Source organism: Parasteatoda tepidariorum, chromosome 7, assembly GCF_043381705.1.
Source record: "Parasteatoda tepidariorum isolate YZ-2023 chromosome 7, CAS_Ptep_4.0, whole genome shotgun sequence".
In the NCBI taxonomy this organism is placed as follows: domain Eukaryota; kingdom Metazoa; phylum Arthropoda; class Arachnida; order Araneae; family Theridiidae; genus Parasteatoda; species Parasteatoda tepidariorum.
In genome coordinates this window covers 35,444,655-35,458,971 of record NC_092210.1, presented here as the reverse complement: position 1 = coordinate 35,458,971, position 14,317 = coordinate 35,444,655, and the positions used below count along the sequence as shown (strand labels likewise).

The window sequence follows — 14,317 nt, the reverse complement described above, 5'->3', positions numbered from 1 at the left end:
GTAATACATACCCAAATTTGGTGTAGTAAAACTCTGAAAATTGTATGAATATTAATTTTATTTCATGTTAAAATCAAATAAAACGTTCTTTTTAACCTTAAAGGGTGAATTTAAATCTTAACACAAATCATCTATAAAGCTTACATCAATCTGCAGCTTGTTTGAGAAGGATGTTGTGTTTTTCGCAGATCTGAAAAATTTAACCAATATTATATATCAACACTATTTTGCTATATTTTCCTGTGTGAAATGTAAGGCATGTTTTAAGCGTCGAACAATATGGAATGAATATTGGAAGTTTAAATTCGAGAAATTTTTAAATTTTAAAATGGTGCAAGATGATAGTGGCAAGTTTACATGATGTAGTGGTAAAATGTGTTCTCTTCGGATTGAATTGAAAAAATTGTCATAGCCTATTTTATAATAAGCAAAGTACAGTACGGTACTTTTATTTACGTTACACTAGAGCTGCACAATTGACGATTGGCGACAGTCTTTAAAACATCCCTGAGGATGATCTGGAAACAACATACATACGTCGCTTCCCGTTTTACATGGGGGACACATTCACGCACCACCCATCCACACATCGTAATTTTGAACTCAACTCAACCTTGGCGCGATCAGTCTTTGATTCAGTACCCCAGGAGGTATTGATTTGTGATCCCAACTGATTTAGAGTGCACCAGTCATCATTAGCTTGCGGTTGGATTCCGCGTAAGTTTCAATCCTCTTTATTAATTAATAAAAAATAAACATCAGAAATGATCGATTAATTGCCCAGAAATATGACAAACTGATAGATTTGACTAATTATAAAACTATAAAAAAAGGCATGTATGTTTGTATTTGCATAATACATATATGTATGTTCCCTGAACATTATCTGTAAATTCCAGTTTTCAAACTTATAACTCTTATTACCGTACATTAAGTAACAAATATGAAGCAGAAAAGCAAATATAACAAAATAAATGGATTTTAATTCCATGCTCTAAAGTATCATGAAAAAATTACTAAAATGTTCCTCAGATTTATAACTCATAACTTACATTTGTGGGTTTCTTTGTAAATACAAAGTACAGCTTAATTTTTTTTTCAGTTTGAAAAACAGACAACCCAATTTTATGAAAGAATTGCAAAATACAAGAAGCACCGTGAGATTCAAGTAAAATATCCATAGATTTTTGGAGCCTCCATTGCCACGGGGTGTTGTCATTCCGCGAAACACTTGAAATTGTAGAAATATTGGGTTCAATACCTCTGTGTTATTTTTCTGTACCACAATTTTATTAAAGGTAGATACTTTTACTTACGTCGCCCTAGATCTGCACAATGGGCTATTGGCGATGGTCTGGGAAACATCCCTGTGGATGATCCAAAGACATGCCATTGCAATTTTAATCTTCTGTAGAGGAAATGGCTCCCCTCCTAATAGTAGACCGACGATCTGCATGTGAAGTCCAGCGCTTTACAGTAATTAAGTTTAGCAAAGACCAGTACAGTGCACCCTCTCTCTCTCTATACACGCTAATCAATTGCTGTCAGCAATGCTTGATTTCAGTGTATACTGGGAACCGTGTCTTCGCGATCAGTCCACTGTGGGACCAATTTGACAAAAGATAAGCCATTTTTCGCATTAAGGACGAACCTGTATACAAATCTAAAGCAAATTTATTCATTTAATAGTACACACTCATTGTTACTCTTTGATTTGAACCTTCTACCTTTTAAAATAAGGTTTGTTGTGAAGACGAGACTGATGCAAAAATAATTTAAAAATACCAAATTATGATAAGTATTTTTATATTTATTGTTACCTATGTTATTGCTCGGCTTTCGTGCAGAGCAGATTACGGAAATCACATATTAAATATAATGCATATTAAAAATGACTTTGCCAATATGCATTCATTGTAACGTAAGTTAGGAACTTTGAACCTCTCCGTATCCTGAGATATATTTTTATGATCTTTTACTTGTTTGACAGTCCTAACGGTATTTTGACTTGACAAGAACATATAAGCCGAGCTTCGAAATGAGTATACAAGCCTGCGTATGTGTACGTAACAATGAATAAATATAAATATAAATAAATAGTTACCTTCATGCACCAATTTTAGGATGTTAGGATAGCCCTGATGCGTTACAGTTAAACTATTGATATAGTTCAGTCTTGTCTAGGCATTTGTGTGCTTATAAATTTACATTTTTGCACTTTTAATGGTTGGTAGATGTTAACTTGCTGCTTATAAATAAATAAATGACTAACTAAAAATCACAATGAACATTTTTGTGTCTTCTCAAACTATATCAGTACTGTTAAAATGACGGAATTTAGGATAAATTACAAATTTTACCACTACCAAACAATATGATACTAAAATCCTTCTTTATTGTTAATTTTATCAAAAAACCATTCCCAAATCAGTTCAGTAAAACATACCGCTTTTTTTTCGGTTTTTCCATAAATCCGGAGACGTGGAAAATTTTACCTTATTCTCGTAGTTTTGACCATACATTTTTTCTAAGTTGTACGCTACAAAAACATCATCCATAGATATTTCTCCTCAAACGTCATTCTGAAGATATTTATCATTCCCAAAATACTATCATAGTTACAAATCTAAATTGCTAGCTAACTTTTAAGTCATAACATCAATAGTATTTTGATTTTGAGTTCAAACTTAATCAGGATAAAGTAAATTTAATTTCAAGATTCTACAGCAGAAGTGAGGATACTTTGATAAGCAAAAAAATTCAGAAGTTTGTTTGATCAAGTTGCGAGAGCAAAACAAAAAAAAAGCCAAAATCATTGGAAGAGGAAGGACTGTCTCGGCGCAAAGGGAGATTTCGAGTATCAAACGGGACTTCTAACCGACCTGTCATGCGCGCTTTTCTGCCACACTTTGAAGACCGCTCATTCCGCGGGAAGCGTCTGACGATGTAGTTCACATCTAAAATATTCTCCAGCTCAGGCGAAAAAGCACGTTTTGCTTCCCGAAAATCCGTAACAAAGATATTGATAACGTGTTGCAGACACTAAAATAAATTATCGTCCCTGAAAATTCGAGCTATTTTTCAGCATGTCTATTACTTGATTGAATTAACTTATTCAATTAATTTAATAATCATGGAAGGAACAGTTTTTGAGTTGCCAAGAAAACTGTGTGGTGATTGGACATTTTTTTAGTCACGGATGTATAATGTATTTATTCTGAAACAGAAAAACAAAGTTATAATAGTTGTTATATTAACTTTTGAATAATTCAATTACCTGATCTAATACCAAACTATTACCAAAAGAAAGCTACTGGGAGTAGCTTGGAAAGACACAATTTTCTTGCTGTAAATTTATATTTAAATCGGTTTTAAAGTTTGACCAGCAAATTAAGATACCCCAGTGTACAGTCTATTGTGAAATTAGAAAGAACCGAAAAATATATATTCCGCAATTATATGCATTTCATAAATTAAGGAGGCTATATGTTTTATGAAGTAACAAGTATTGTTGGTGTTTAAAAATCACTGAAGTATAATACTTTTCAATTTTTATCTAAATCTTGCTTTCTAGAATGCTTAGCAATTCGGAATAGTCATCTCATTAAGAATCTTTGAAAATATTAAAAAAAGATTGAGCGACAATAGTATATGGCGCATGCATTGAAATATTATCCTAAAAATACAAAAATATTATTTGGGTTAAATCAAAATTTATAATACGTTTAGAAAAATTATTAAAAACATGCCATCTCTTTCACTGATATGCAAGACGGAAAATATTACAAACTTTCTGAAAGTTTCGTAACTTATTACAAGTAAAGTATTTATCGTTTAAAGCATCAAAAGTATCAGAATAACAGACCATGTGGACTTTATCAGCATCGGCACACAGTAATGACTTTTATGGACACCATACCATTATTTTTCCAGCTGCCAAAACGTTTTCACTTCTGGTGATGATGATATCTGGTAAGTCTGATTTATTTTTATACTTCTGGATAATGCGTTAGCCATAAAACTTTGCTTTATTGATTGAAAGAAAGAAATTTTTAAGGATATTAACTCTTTAAAAGAAATACTAAAATCGTTGAATCTATATTAGAAGCCGCTGTAAAGTAATCAAGCAGTTATTATCTAATAACCATTGGTGCTGAAATATTTTCGAAGAATAATTATTTCATCAAAGTTTTATTACAGAGTTAATTTAATGCAATAAAAACAAGTATCTATTCAACAATATAATAAAACAAGTATAACATTAAACATTGTACTATAGGTTTTAAGTATTTTTATTCGAACTGAATAATACAAAACGTAATGATTTTCATTACGTTATTGTAATTTTAAAGTAAATACTAGATGTTGTGAACATTTTTAATATCAAAGAAAGCTTAAAAATAAAACACAAAGGTTATTTGTTACTTGTTTAAGTAATAAATATAATATTTGATAGTCGCAATGATATCTATCAACATGGAGAAAAATTTTAGTCAAAATTACCGTACTTTACAGTAATAATATGTCTGGTAAAAAAATCCATAATTTTTGTTAATAAAACCGCAATATACAGTATTCAAAACCAGTAAATATGGTACTTTTTCTGTTCTATCTGTATCTGTTTATCAGAAACTCTGGATTTCGAAATGAAAGTTCTTATACCACATATTAAAAAAAATACAAAGCTGACAATTAAACTTAGCTAAGAATTTTTATGTACTAAAGGGAATATTTTTAAGGACAAAATTAAGGATTTTTACGCCGTATCCTGAGGAATTAGAAAATAATACAGAATTTTACGTTATTTATCATACATTATAAAACAGTATTTCAAATTTAATTTTACCAAAATCATTAACAATCTCTCTAACAATTAACAATTAACAACAATTAACAATCTCTTCGTTTAAGATTACTGACAGCTTTTTGGTGTTCCTATAGAATCATAAATACTGCAATTTTTACAATATTCTGGTTATTTTGGCCATGATTTTTTTTCTTAGTGTAAGATTCCAAAATATTAATTTCATTTATGTTTATCAGTTTTATGCATATAAATATTATGTATACAACTTTACTTTTTTATGCAATTTTTGAAAATTCAGAAATATTTATATTTTTCTGCAAAATTCATTATTTTAAAATTTTTTTAGAGAAAAAACTTCCACTATAAAACAACTACAAAGGGAGAAAAATTTTCTTCATGCTGTCCTAAATTTCATAATTTCTTTCATCTCTCAATTCATATTAGTATTACGAAAATTTATTTCTGAGAAAACTCAAAATAACTTTAAGTATTCGGGTAATTCTCAATGGGTATGAGCACAAAACATAACTAGACTCTTAGATCTAATAATTAGCAAGCATACATTTATTGTCCAGTAAAATTTTTAAAGTAACTTTATAATTCCGTCCAGGGAAAATAATTCGTATAAATTACTGCAAAAGTGTTCGATCAATAACTTGAAAATATGTTTTTTTCTTATCGAAATATACAATTTTGAACAAACATGTTATTTATTGAACAAATGTAACAGTGAAATATAAGATTTTAATTTTTTTCCAGACGTTAAGGAACAAAACTGGGTGAAAAAAAATCAAACACATATTTAATAATACCCCTTGAAATGACAGCATTACATAAGTAATACTGCATTATAGAGCTCATTCAAAAGGCTGAAAGAGTTTTAGGAAGAGCAATTTATAGCTTAGATACATGTACAAAAGTAACGATTCAAACAGGGCTATTATTCCAACTAGGCTGGAGTTAAATATGTAGACTTAGACTAAACTACTTAATCCGTGCTTCAATTAATGTTTTCCCTTATTGTGAACCATTAAAAAAAATTCAAAATATTTTAGCAAAAAAATGCCTTTTTTTATTTATGACTTAGCAAAAGATCAAAATAATGTACTGATCACAACTCTAATACACTCTAAAAAGTTCCGAAGAAATCAAAAATCAAATTATAAGTATTGACAACCTGAGGCCCGATCTTTTTTACCGATTTTTTTTAACCGGAACATGTTATGAAAAAAAAACTCTGATATGCCTTAATTTTTACAGAAAATTTTTTCGTAAAAGCATTCTAATTAAATAAATATTACAGTATAAATTATTGCTTAATATTTCACAACGCATCATCCTCCTACGTATTGCCTGACCCTACCTATCGGCTAATCCTTATACCGTAATTTATACCGTAATTGCAATTTATACAGGGTGGAATTCACATAAATACGTTATTTAAGATAACTTGAAATACGAAATTTCAGTTTAAACTAGTTATTACTGATATTTTTAGCAAATTATTTTGAAAAAAAATATTTTTGTATAAAAAAAGGTATTTGATGCTCATAAGTATTGGTAGAAATTAAAACTAATTATAACATTGTAGCTCTCATTTTTTGAGAAGTACTCATTTCCTACTAATGAAGGAAACTAATTTTTGATAATCAAATTTATATAGAATATGAGAATTTAGAATATAGACTTTATAACAATCAATTTCTGTATGCACCTTTACTCAGCTAAATAGCTTTAATACACACACACACACACATATATATATNTATATATAAGCGTTTTTTAAAAAAACAATTAAATGTAAATTATTAGTTTTCATATTTTTGTAACACAAGAAGTTAATGATAACAAATAAAATAATAATTTGAATGGATTGATGTATTTTCATAATTTAAACGAATAGAAGAAGAAAAAGTAAGAAAAACAAAGTATGCAGAATTTTATGTTCTTAGTTATTGTTAAAAGCAGTGTTTATTTTTAATTAAAACGTAGAGTTTAAAAATAACTGTCAAAAATTCTATTCAGAAAATTGAAAAATTTAAAACGCTTTGAAAGTATTAATAATACTTAAAACATGAGATGAAGATTTAAAGCATTTTTAATACTAGTACTTACATTAAATAAAACAAAAAGAAATTCATCCATTAATGAATAATAAAAATTATGAATAAGGAAATATTAATACTCTACTAATTACATTTTGTATATTTGCAAAGATTTGTGTAAATTTAAATCTAAGAAAAAACTTATAAACCAGAATTCGCATTTAACAGAAGCATTTTTTAACACTTATGCTCGTCAAAAAAATTTATAAATATTAGAACGTAGTTAAAATATTTTACCTTTTAATCGAATCTTACTTTATTTTATCTTTTCATATTGCATTAAATGCAAGTCATTAACATTTAAATGCAGAATTTTTTTGAAAAAAATTAATTTAATAACTTAAATGCATTCTCATTGAACGAAATATACTGATAGAAGTAATTATTATTTTTGATTGAGACTTCAAATTATGTGTGGGAAATATTTCTTCGAGAAAGGTTTGTGCAATAATTTGTTCCCATTAGAAAACATATGCACTATGGGAATCTACACTGTAGGTTGGATAAATAATTAAAAGCAATTGAACGATAATGCCAATGCACATTTTGTTGCAAATTACTAAATTGTTGAGATGAGACAGACACATTAGTTTCGTTGTCAATTAATAATGGTAGTTTTCATAGGAAGCCTTTGGATAGTCATTGTTTATCTTATTCATGTAGTATAAAATGCTTTTTTTTCCTGATCGTCTATAGAGCTGCTGAATTTTCATTTTACATTTTTAGATACATTTCAGTTCAGTTTTCCTAAAAATGAAAAAAAAGGAAAAAAATATGTGTTAAAATGGCTTATGTACATACTTAGTATTACTAGCTATAGTATATAATAAATATATTTTTTTAAAACGTTTCGTACCTAGTTTAAAATATAATTCCACTAAATATATAGTTTTTATAAATATATATTTGAAATAATCATGAACTCACATTAAAATTTATTCTTATTTACAATTTTTTTTTAATTAATTTAGTCTGAAGATGCAATTCAAAGAGTAATTCTGCAAATTTTGATACAAATATGAGTGGTTTTGTCCTTAAAACAATAATTCAAAATAGGAATAATGCAGGGATATTCATTAGTTTAAGATGTTTTCTTTTAGAAATTCACAGAGCAGGTTAACAGAGCATAACTTTAAGATACATAATACCGTTACACGTTAACAAAATAACGAAGCATTTGCTGAATTATTTTAATAAAATGCTCATGGCAAGCTACTTAAACATTTTTAAATTAATTTTTCTTTCGACATTGCTGAGGTGAAAAAAAAGCAATTTAACATTTTCTTGACAACATGTTTTCTAAACCTTTTTGCTATATGATAAAAATTCCTATTAAAGAATGTTTTAAATGATTTTTGCACAATAAAGATATTTCGTTTTTAAGGAAAAGATATAAAATAGAGTAAAATGAGTATTTTTTTTCTGAAAAATTTGAAACCAAGTAATTTTATTTTAAAATTCGTAGCAAAATAACGTGATGAAATGCTTTCAGGGAATAAGTACAATAAATGTTAATATAACAAAATGCATCATATGTTCGGTATTTATGAATTTTTAATAAACTGTCAGATGCATAAGATTTACTTAAATCAAATTTCAAAAACACTCTTAATTTTTAATATCATTGAAAAATGGTATAAAATTTTAATCTCAAGTACTCAGATTAAGAGTAAGAAAAAAGAATGAAATAGTTTTAAAAATTAACTTTCTTTTAGACTGTTTGGGATAAATGCATTAAAAATATTGAGAAATCAAATTTCAAGTTAGGATTTTTTTAAATGCTTAATGCATTTATAAGTTAATGAAAACAATGTGAAAAACTGGGAGAGATACAATAAAAATATCATATTTTAGGCAAAGTATTTTAACGGCTTATTAGAATAAAATGGCTCAATACTTTTATAGTTTAAAAAAATAGTCTTCAGATTTAAAAAAAGCTTTGTGTGAAGGACTCTAAGTAAATGCGAGATAATTTAGTGAAGATATTATGAAAGGTATCTTTGGATTTGTATTGTAAATCCAATTTTTTAAATCTGTGAAATCTAAATTTCCTAATTCATATCTCTGAATTGCAAAATAAGATCAGTCATATTTATTTTTATTTTATTTTATTGTATTTTAAACTAAATGCATTTAAATTGAGGCATATATTGATTTAGAATTTAGAAATTATTAAGAAAATATGAATTTAGTTATATGAATAAAAATTGTATTCGCTTACTGAGTTTAAAATTATTTTATCTTGATAAATTAAGACATGGTATAAGAATCATTTATTCAACTAAATTTGATTTTTTGCTTCGTAATTTTTAGTAAATTCGTGGTACTGAGAACAACAATTTTGTAAACCAGAATTTCCGGTAAACCCTATGAACAAAAATATTACCAAATAAATTTTTTAAAAACCGTATATCTGGGTCTTATAAACCAGATTTATGTTTTTCTTCCCCTAGAAAATTTTTGACCATACAGTAGGGTAATTTCACCAGAATTGTTTCTCCGTGTGTATTAAATTAAACGAACACAACTGAGTGTGAATTAATATAATGTAAGATTTAGAAAAACATAAACTTTTGATATCCAGTCATTCTCGTTTTTCTCCTTATATATTTCATTTAAACAATAAAATTATTGTTTATAAACCAGGATTCCCACAGAGACAGTTTACAAAGTATCAGAAAATCAGGGAAAAAAACCTTTCAAGTAATTTCACAAATGCTACTCTTGCGTAAATAACTTCAATCGTAAATTAATAAAATATTTTTGATTAACTTAGAATTAAGACTTGACTTATTTCCTTTAAACTTTCATGAATGTCTTAAAAAATCTCTATTGTTAAAACTTTTTTTGTTGGACTTAATTTTTGTTACAAAGTCTTGTAGCAAATGCAGTTTCGATGTTTGTAGTTTATGGGTCAAATTCGGTACACGTACCTTCTTAAATTTTGAATAAGATTACTTAGTTCGTTTATCAAACTATTATGCTTTCGTACATTATTTTACATTTTATATCATTTAAGGAAATATTTTTCTTCCTAAAATTTAAACTCCCCCCCCCTAATATTAATAATTAATCACCCGTATTTCTGCTAATAAAAATAAGCATTCCATGTGAACGCAATTGAGCTTTGTCAAGTAATATAAATAGATTTTTATTATTATTTCGTGAGAACTTTTACTCAAATACTTTAATGGTGGAAGATGTTAAATGAGAACATGCAATGTAATTTGTATTTTAATTATCCCCTGACAATTTAAGATAATTTACCCAACTTGATTAGCTTTTCACTATTTTTGGATTTCTCCTAATGTCGTTGATTGCACTTAACAATGTAAAAAAATTCAGATCAAATTACGGTAAACAGTATTATTATTCAGAGTGCATTTACATTTTACCGTAAAATCTGTTTTAAAGGAACATGTTACTTAACTAAAAATCTGATATGTCATAATTTTTGCAGTATATTAATTTAAAAAACATTAATTTATGGCAAAAACTAATTCTTCGGTAAAATGGACTTTAAAGATTGTGCAACCACGGTACAGGTACTTTGTGCTATATTTTGAACCAAATTTCTTTTACCGTGCATCTTTAATTGAAATTATGGATTTGAAGTACGAGAGAGAGATAGTGCCTTCTTTTGATTCTCCATGAGAGCAAATATTTTGAATTTTAAAAGCAGTGCCTTTTTTCATATTATTATAATTTTATGATTATACCTGAAAGCTATGACTATATTCAGTTTGAATTCACTATCTTTAAAATACTAGAAAACGTTACATGAGTTAAAAAAATGAGTTAAAAATATTTTTGTCTATAAACCATGCAAAGGACAGTTTTCCTTACTTCTTTTTTTCTAATCGAAATAAAAGAAATTAAATATCCTTATTTTATCTCTATACTTAGCATATTTATGTGTACTCAGTATATGAGTACGTAGCATAACAAAAGTATTTAAAATATTGAACACAGACATTGAAAAAATACAAGAAACTATCCCTTCTTTTAGGTGGAGGTGAGAAGGTACAGAAAAATAAATGAATTTTAAATATGAAAAAATAATTCATTTCGAAGAGTAAATCATGAAAAACTTTCAATCAGCTGTAAGGAAGGATTTTTTCCTTCGAAAATAAGTAAAGACAATTTAATAAACAAAATAAAATGCCCAGATTTGATCAATCAGTTACGTAAAAACTTCACTACATTTATGAGAAAAGTTCTCAAAGTTTGTACTAGTTTCATGGAGTCATGGTTTCATGGATTACTTACGGGCACCTCACAAATCTCAAGCAGGCATTGTTTCTAGTTGTGGTGTTATATTCTTTGCCTCAAACAACACATTGATATTCAGAACATTTTGCGTCTGTAAAATCGGATAATATGTAGGGATTTAACCCGTAGGTTAAAAGGTTCTATCTGGTAATATGCTGAATGTAATATAATGGTTCGTCATCCTGTTTCTCTTAAAAGACGATATTTTTTCCTTTAAAAAAATCACTTTCATTTATGAAAGTTGTAGCTATTGTAATTTTCCGTAAGCATAATTTGCTACTGGTTAATCTGAACAAGATAAACAATTATTAAATTTCAAAAAAAAAAAATAGTAAGCGAGTATCATTTTTCTTGTTAACATAATGTTACCACAGCCTTGTTTTGTGCACCAATTCAAGTTAAAAATAATTTCCTAAGTTGAACTTTTAAATTCTGCTAGCAAAAAATAATAACAATAATAATAATAAATCTAATCTGTCCCTGTCTCTTTCAAATATATTTTTATTTTATGATTTTCTTTTATTACTTTTAGCAAGAAGTCCAACGCAACCAGATGAAATAAAGATCTCGAAAGAGATAAATATATATTCGTGGAACGAGCTCATAAATTTTTCATTCAACAATATTGAGCTNATATATATATATATATATTGGGTTTTTTTCCTTTAAAACATTTAAATTAATGCAAATAGTTAATTATTTTCACAAAAAAGTTTTTCTTCAAAGTGTTAAGAAAATGTTGCAAAAACAATTTAAATAAAATGGATTAAAAATAATGTATTTTCTTTATATTGTTTTTCATTTTAAAGAGCACACAAATAAAAGAATTAATCAATTTGTGGTCTAACGTTCCTAATATGGAAGAATTTACCCCGACCCGCCCTTATTTAGGGCATACGGGTAAATGTTTATTAAAAAAAAAAAAAAATATCCAGAGAACAGTAGAAACATAAATTACATAAAATACACATCAGACATGGCAACAGCCCATGAACATGGCGGGCGTAGAACAGCTAAAATCATGTAAGGTGCTAAACATTAAAACAGCAATATATTAAAAGTGTCAATTAAAAGAATAATTTAAAAGAGCAATTTAAAAGATAAACGTGCAAAAATTACAAGAGAACAATATTGTAAAACAATTAAAAGCATTACTATTAAAACCAATTAAATAGTACAAAAGTAAATAACAATAAAATTGGAGCAAGTAAAAGAAGAATAGTTTATAAAAGACATAGTAAAAAAAATGAGACACCCAAGCTGGAAGGAACAAGTTCCGAGACATTAAAGACCGTCCCCCAATACATCCTCTAAAGTTTGTTTAATAATCTTTTTTATGATATTTCTACAAGTCTAACGTTCCTAATATAAACTTTGGTAAATTAAAAACTGATTTCGTTATCAGTTCATAACTTTAATAAAAGAAACGAAGAACGAATAATACATATTCATAAACAATTCAGTTTAACTATACAAAACGCATTTTTTTCGAGTTTTTGTATTTCTATCTTGAATATGCAAATTGGCATTTACAGCTTTTTCTTAATATCAACTTTTTTCATTGTTTCCATTGATTCTTTACAAATGAAATTTATTTATTTTTTTATATTATAATTAATATTTTTTTCTTAAATAAGAAAATGCATTAGCCTAGACAAACTTAAAAATGTATATTAATTTTTAATTTCTTCAGTTTTCAAAATTAAGAAACACGTAAAAAATTACTGAAAAAAATAAATGATACAAAATTGATTCTTTTTCTTATCTAAATTTCTATAAAAGACAATTAATAAAATATCTGTTCACCACTTGTTATTTTAGTTCAAAATTTTCTGAAATTGTTTAATAATATTTACCTAACATTTCTATAGTTTTTAAGCAGAATTTTAGAGTTTTCCGAATTTTAGTCGCAATATCAGATAAAATAAAGAAAATAAACAATTTGGAAATGATAACGCAAAGTAACTTCTTTGAATCACTGATAAAAGTAATAGAGAAAGCAGCAATGATTATACGATATTTGAGAAATCATGCCTCTTTATATTTACATAAAATTTCGCTGAATTTCTCAGCCATGTCTTAGAGCAACTTCTCAGAATCTCTGATAAAAGTAATCATGCATCGTTTAAACATTCTTCTTTTTATTTGTATAAATTTTCTCTGAATGTTTTATCTCAAAATTTCCAATCCACATTTAATCTAGAAAAGGGCTTAATTTATTTCAAAGTTTGTAAAGAAGCTAGTTAGAGCAGTCGGAAACACTGACATATGCAATCTCTCAATTTATCTAACTGAAATAATCAACACTTTAACAAAAAATATGAAATATATTTCTAATGTTGATATAGGATTGTCATTAATATAGAATTGTTAATTAATATTTCAACTGTTTATTGGGACTAAAATTAAAATGCCCAACTTAGTTAAGATTAAAATATTTTCACAGAGAAATGAAATTTGGCATCATCTAGTAAGACTTTTAAATTTAAGAATTTTAACAATAAAGAGATATGAGACTTAACAATATTTTTCTATTCTATGCATCAAAATAATAAATAATAATATTTTTTGCAATTAATAATCTATTTTACGAACTGAAACAATTGTTACGGATTTTATGGATTAAATAAGGTAAAAATTAAACCTACCCGGTAATGAAATTTTCACCAACCTAATCACCAATCTAATTTAATGAAATCTTCGCCTTGTATTTACATCAACTGAGTTAAACAACTGTATTGACAAGATATAATTTCCATTGTGGCATAATGCTTTTTATTTATTTATGACACGATGTAACTTGGAAAAAAAATTGGAAAGATCTACTCAATATCTTAAGTTGGCTGTAAGTTTATGTATATGTTAAAAAAAATAATAAGGAGTATGACGCCTATATTCATATCAAATTAGCAAAACTTTACAAATCTCAGTCAAGATACAAATCTTTTTTAATGAAATTTATAGGTTTACGGATTATGTTGAGGTAGCGAAATAATTATAAAAAAACGATGGAAATAATTTTATAAAAAAAAAAATAACTGCCTTAAATACTAAGAAAAGAGATCTTTTTCTCTTCGAACTATTCTATTGAGTTAATTTGTTGACCCATCGATCAAAACTTTGATTAAAGGAG

The 14,317-nt window shown here is 27.1% G+C and overlaps 1 protein-coding gene across 2 annotated transcripts in view; it reads left to right on the top strand.

Moving 5' to 3' along the window:
• The first annotated feature begins 2,922 nt into the window (after positions 1-2,922).
• LOC107449399 (lachesin-like) overlaps positions 2,923-14,317 on the top strand; it is a 207,836-nt gene continuing 196,441 nt past the window's right edge. For both annotated transcript variants that reach the window (XM_016064910.3, XM_016064909.3), the window contains exon 1: positions 2,923-3,972. In XM_016064910.3, coding sequence (XP_015920396.1) covers positions 3,867-3,972 — 106 coding nt within the window. In that variant the 5' untranslated portion in view covers positions 2,923-3,866. The remainder of the gene's footprint in view (positions 3,973-14,317) is intronic.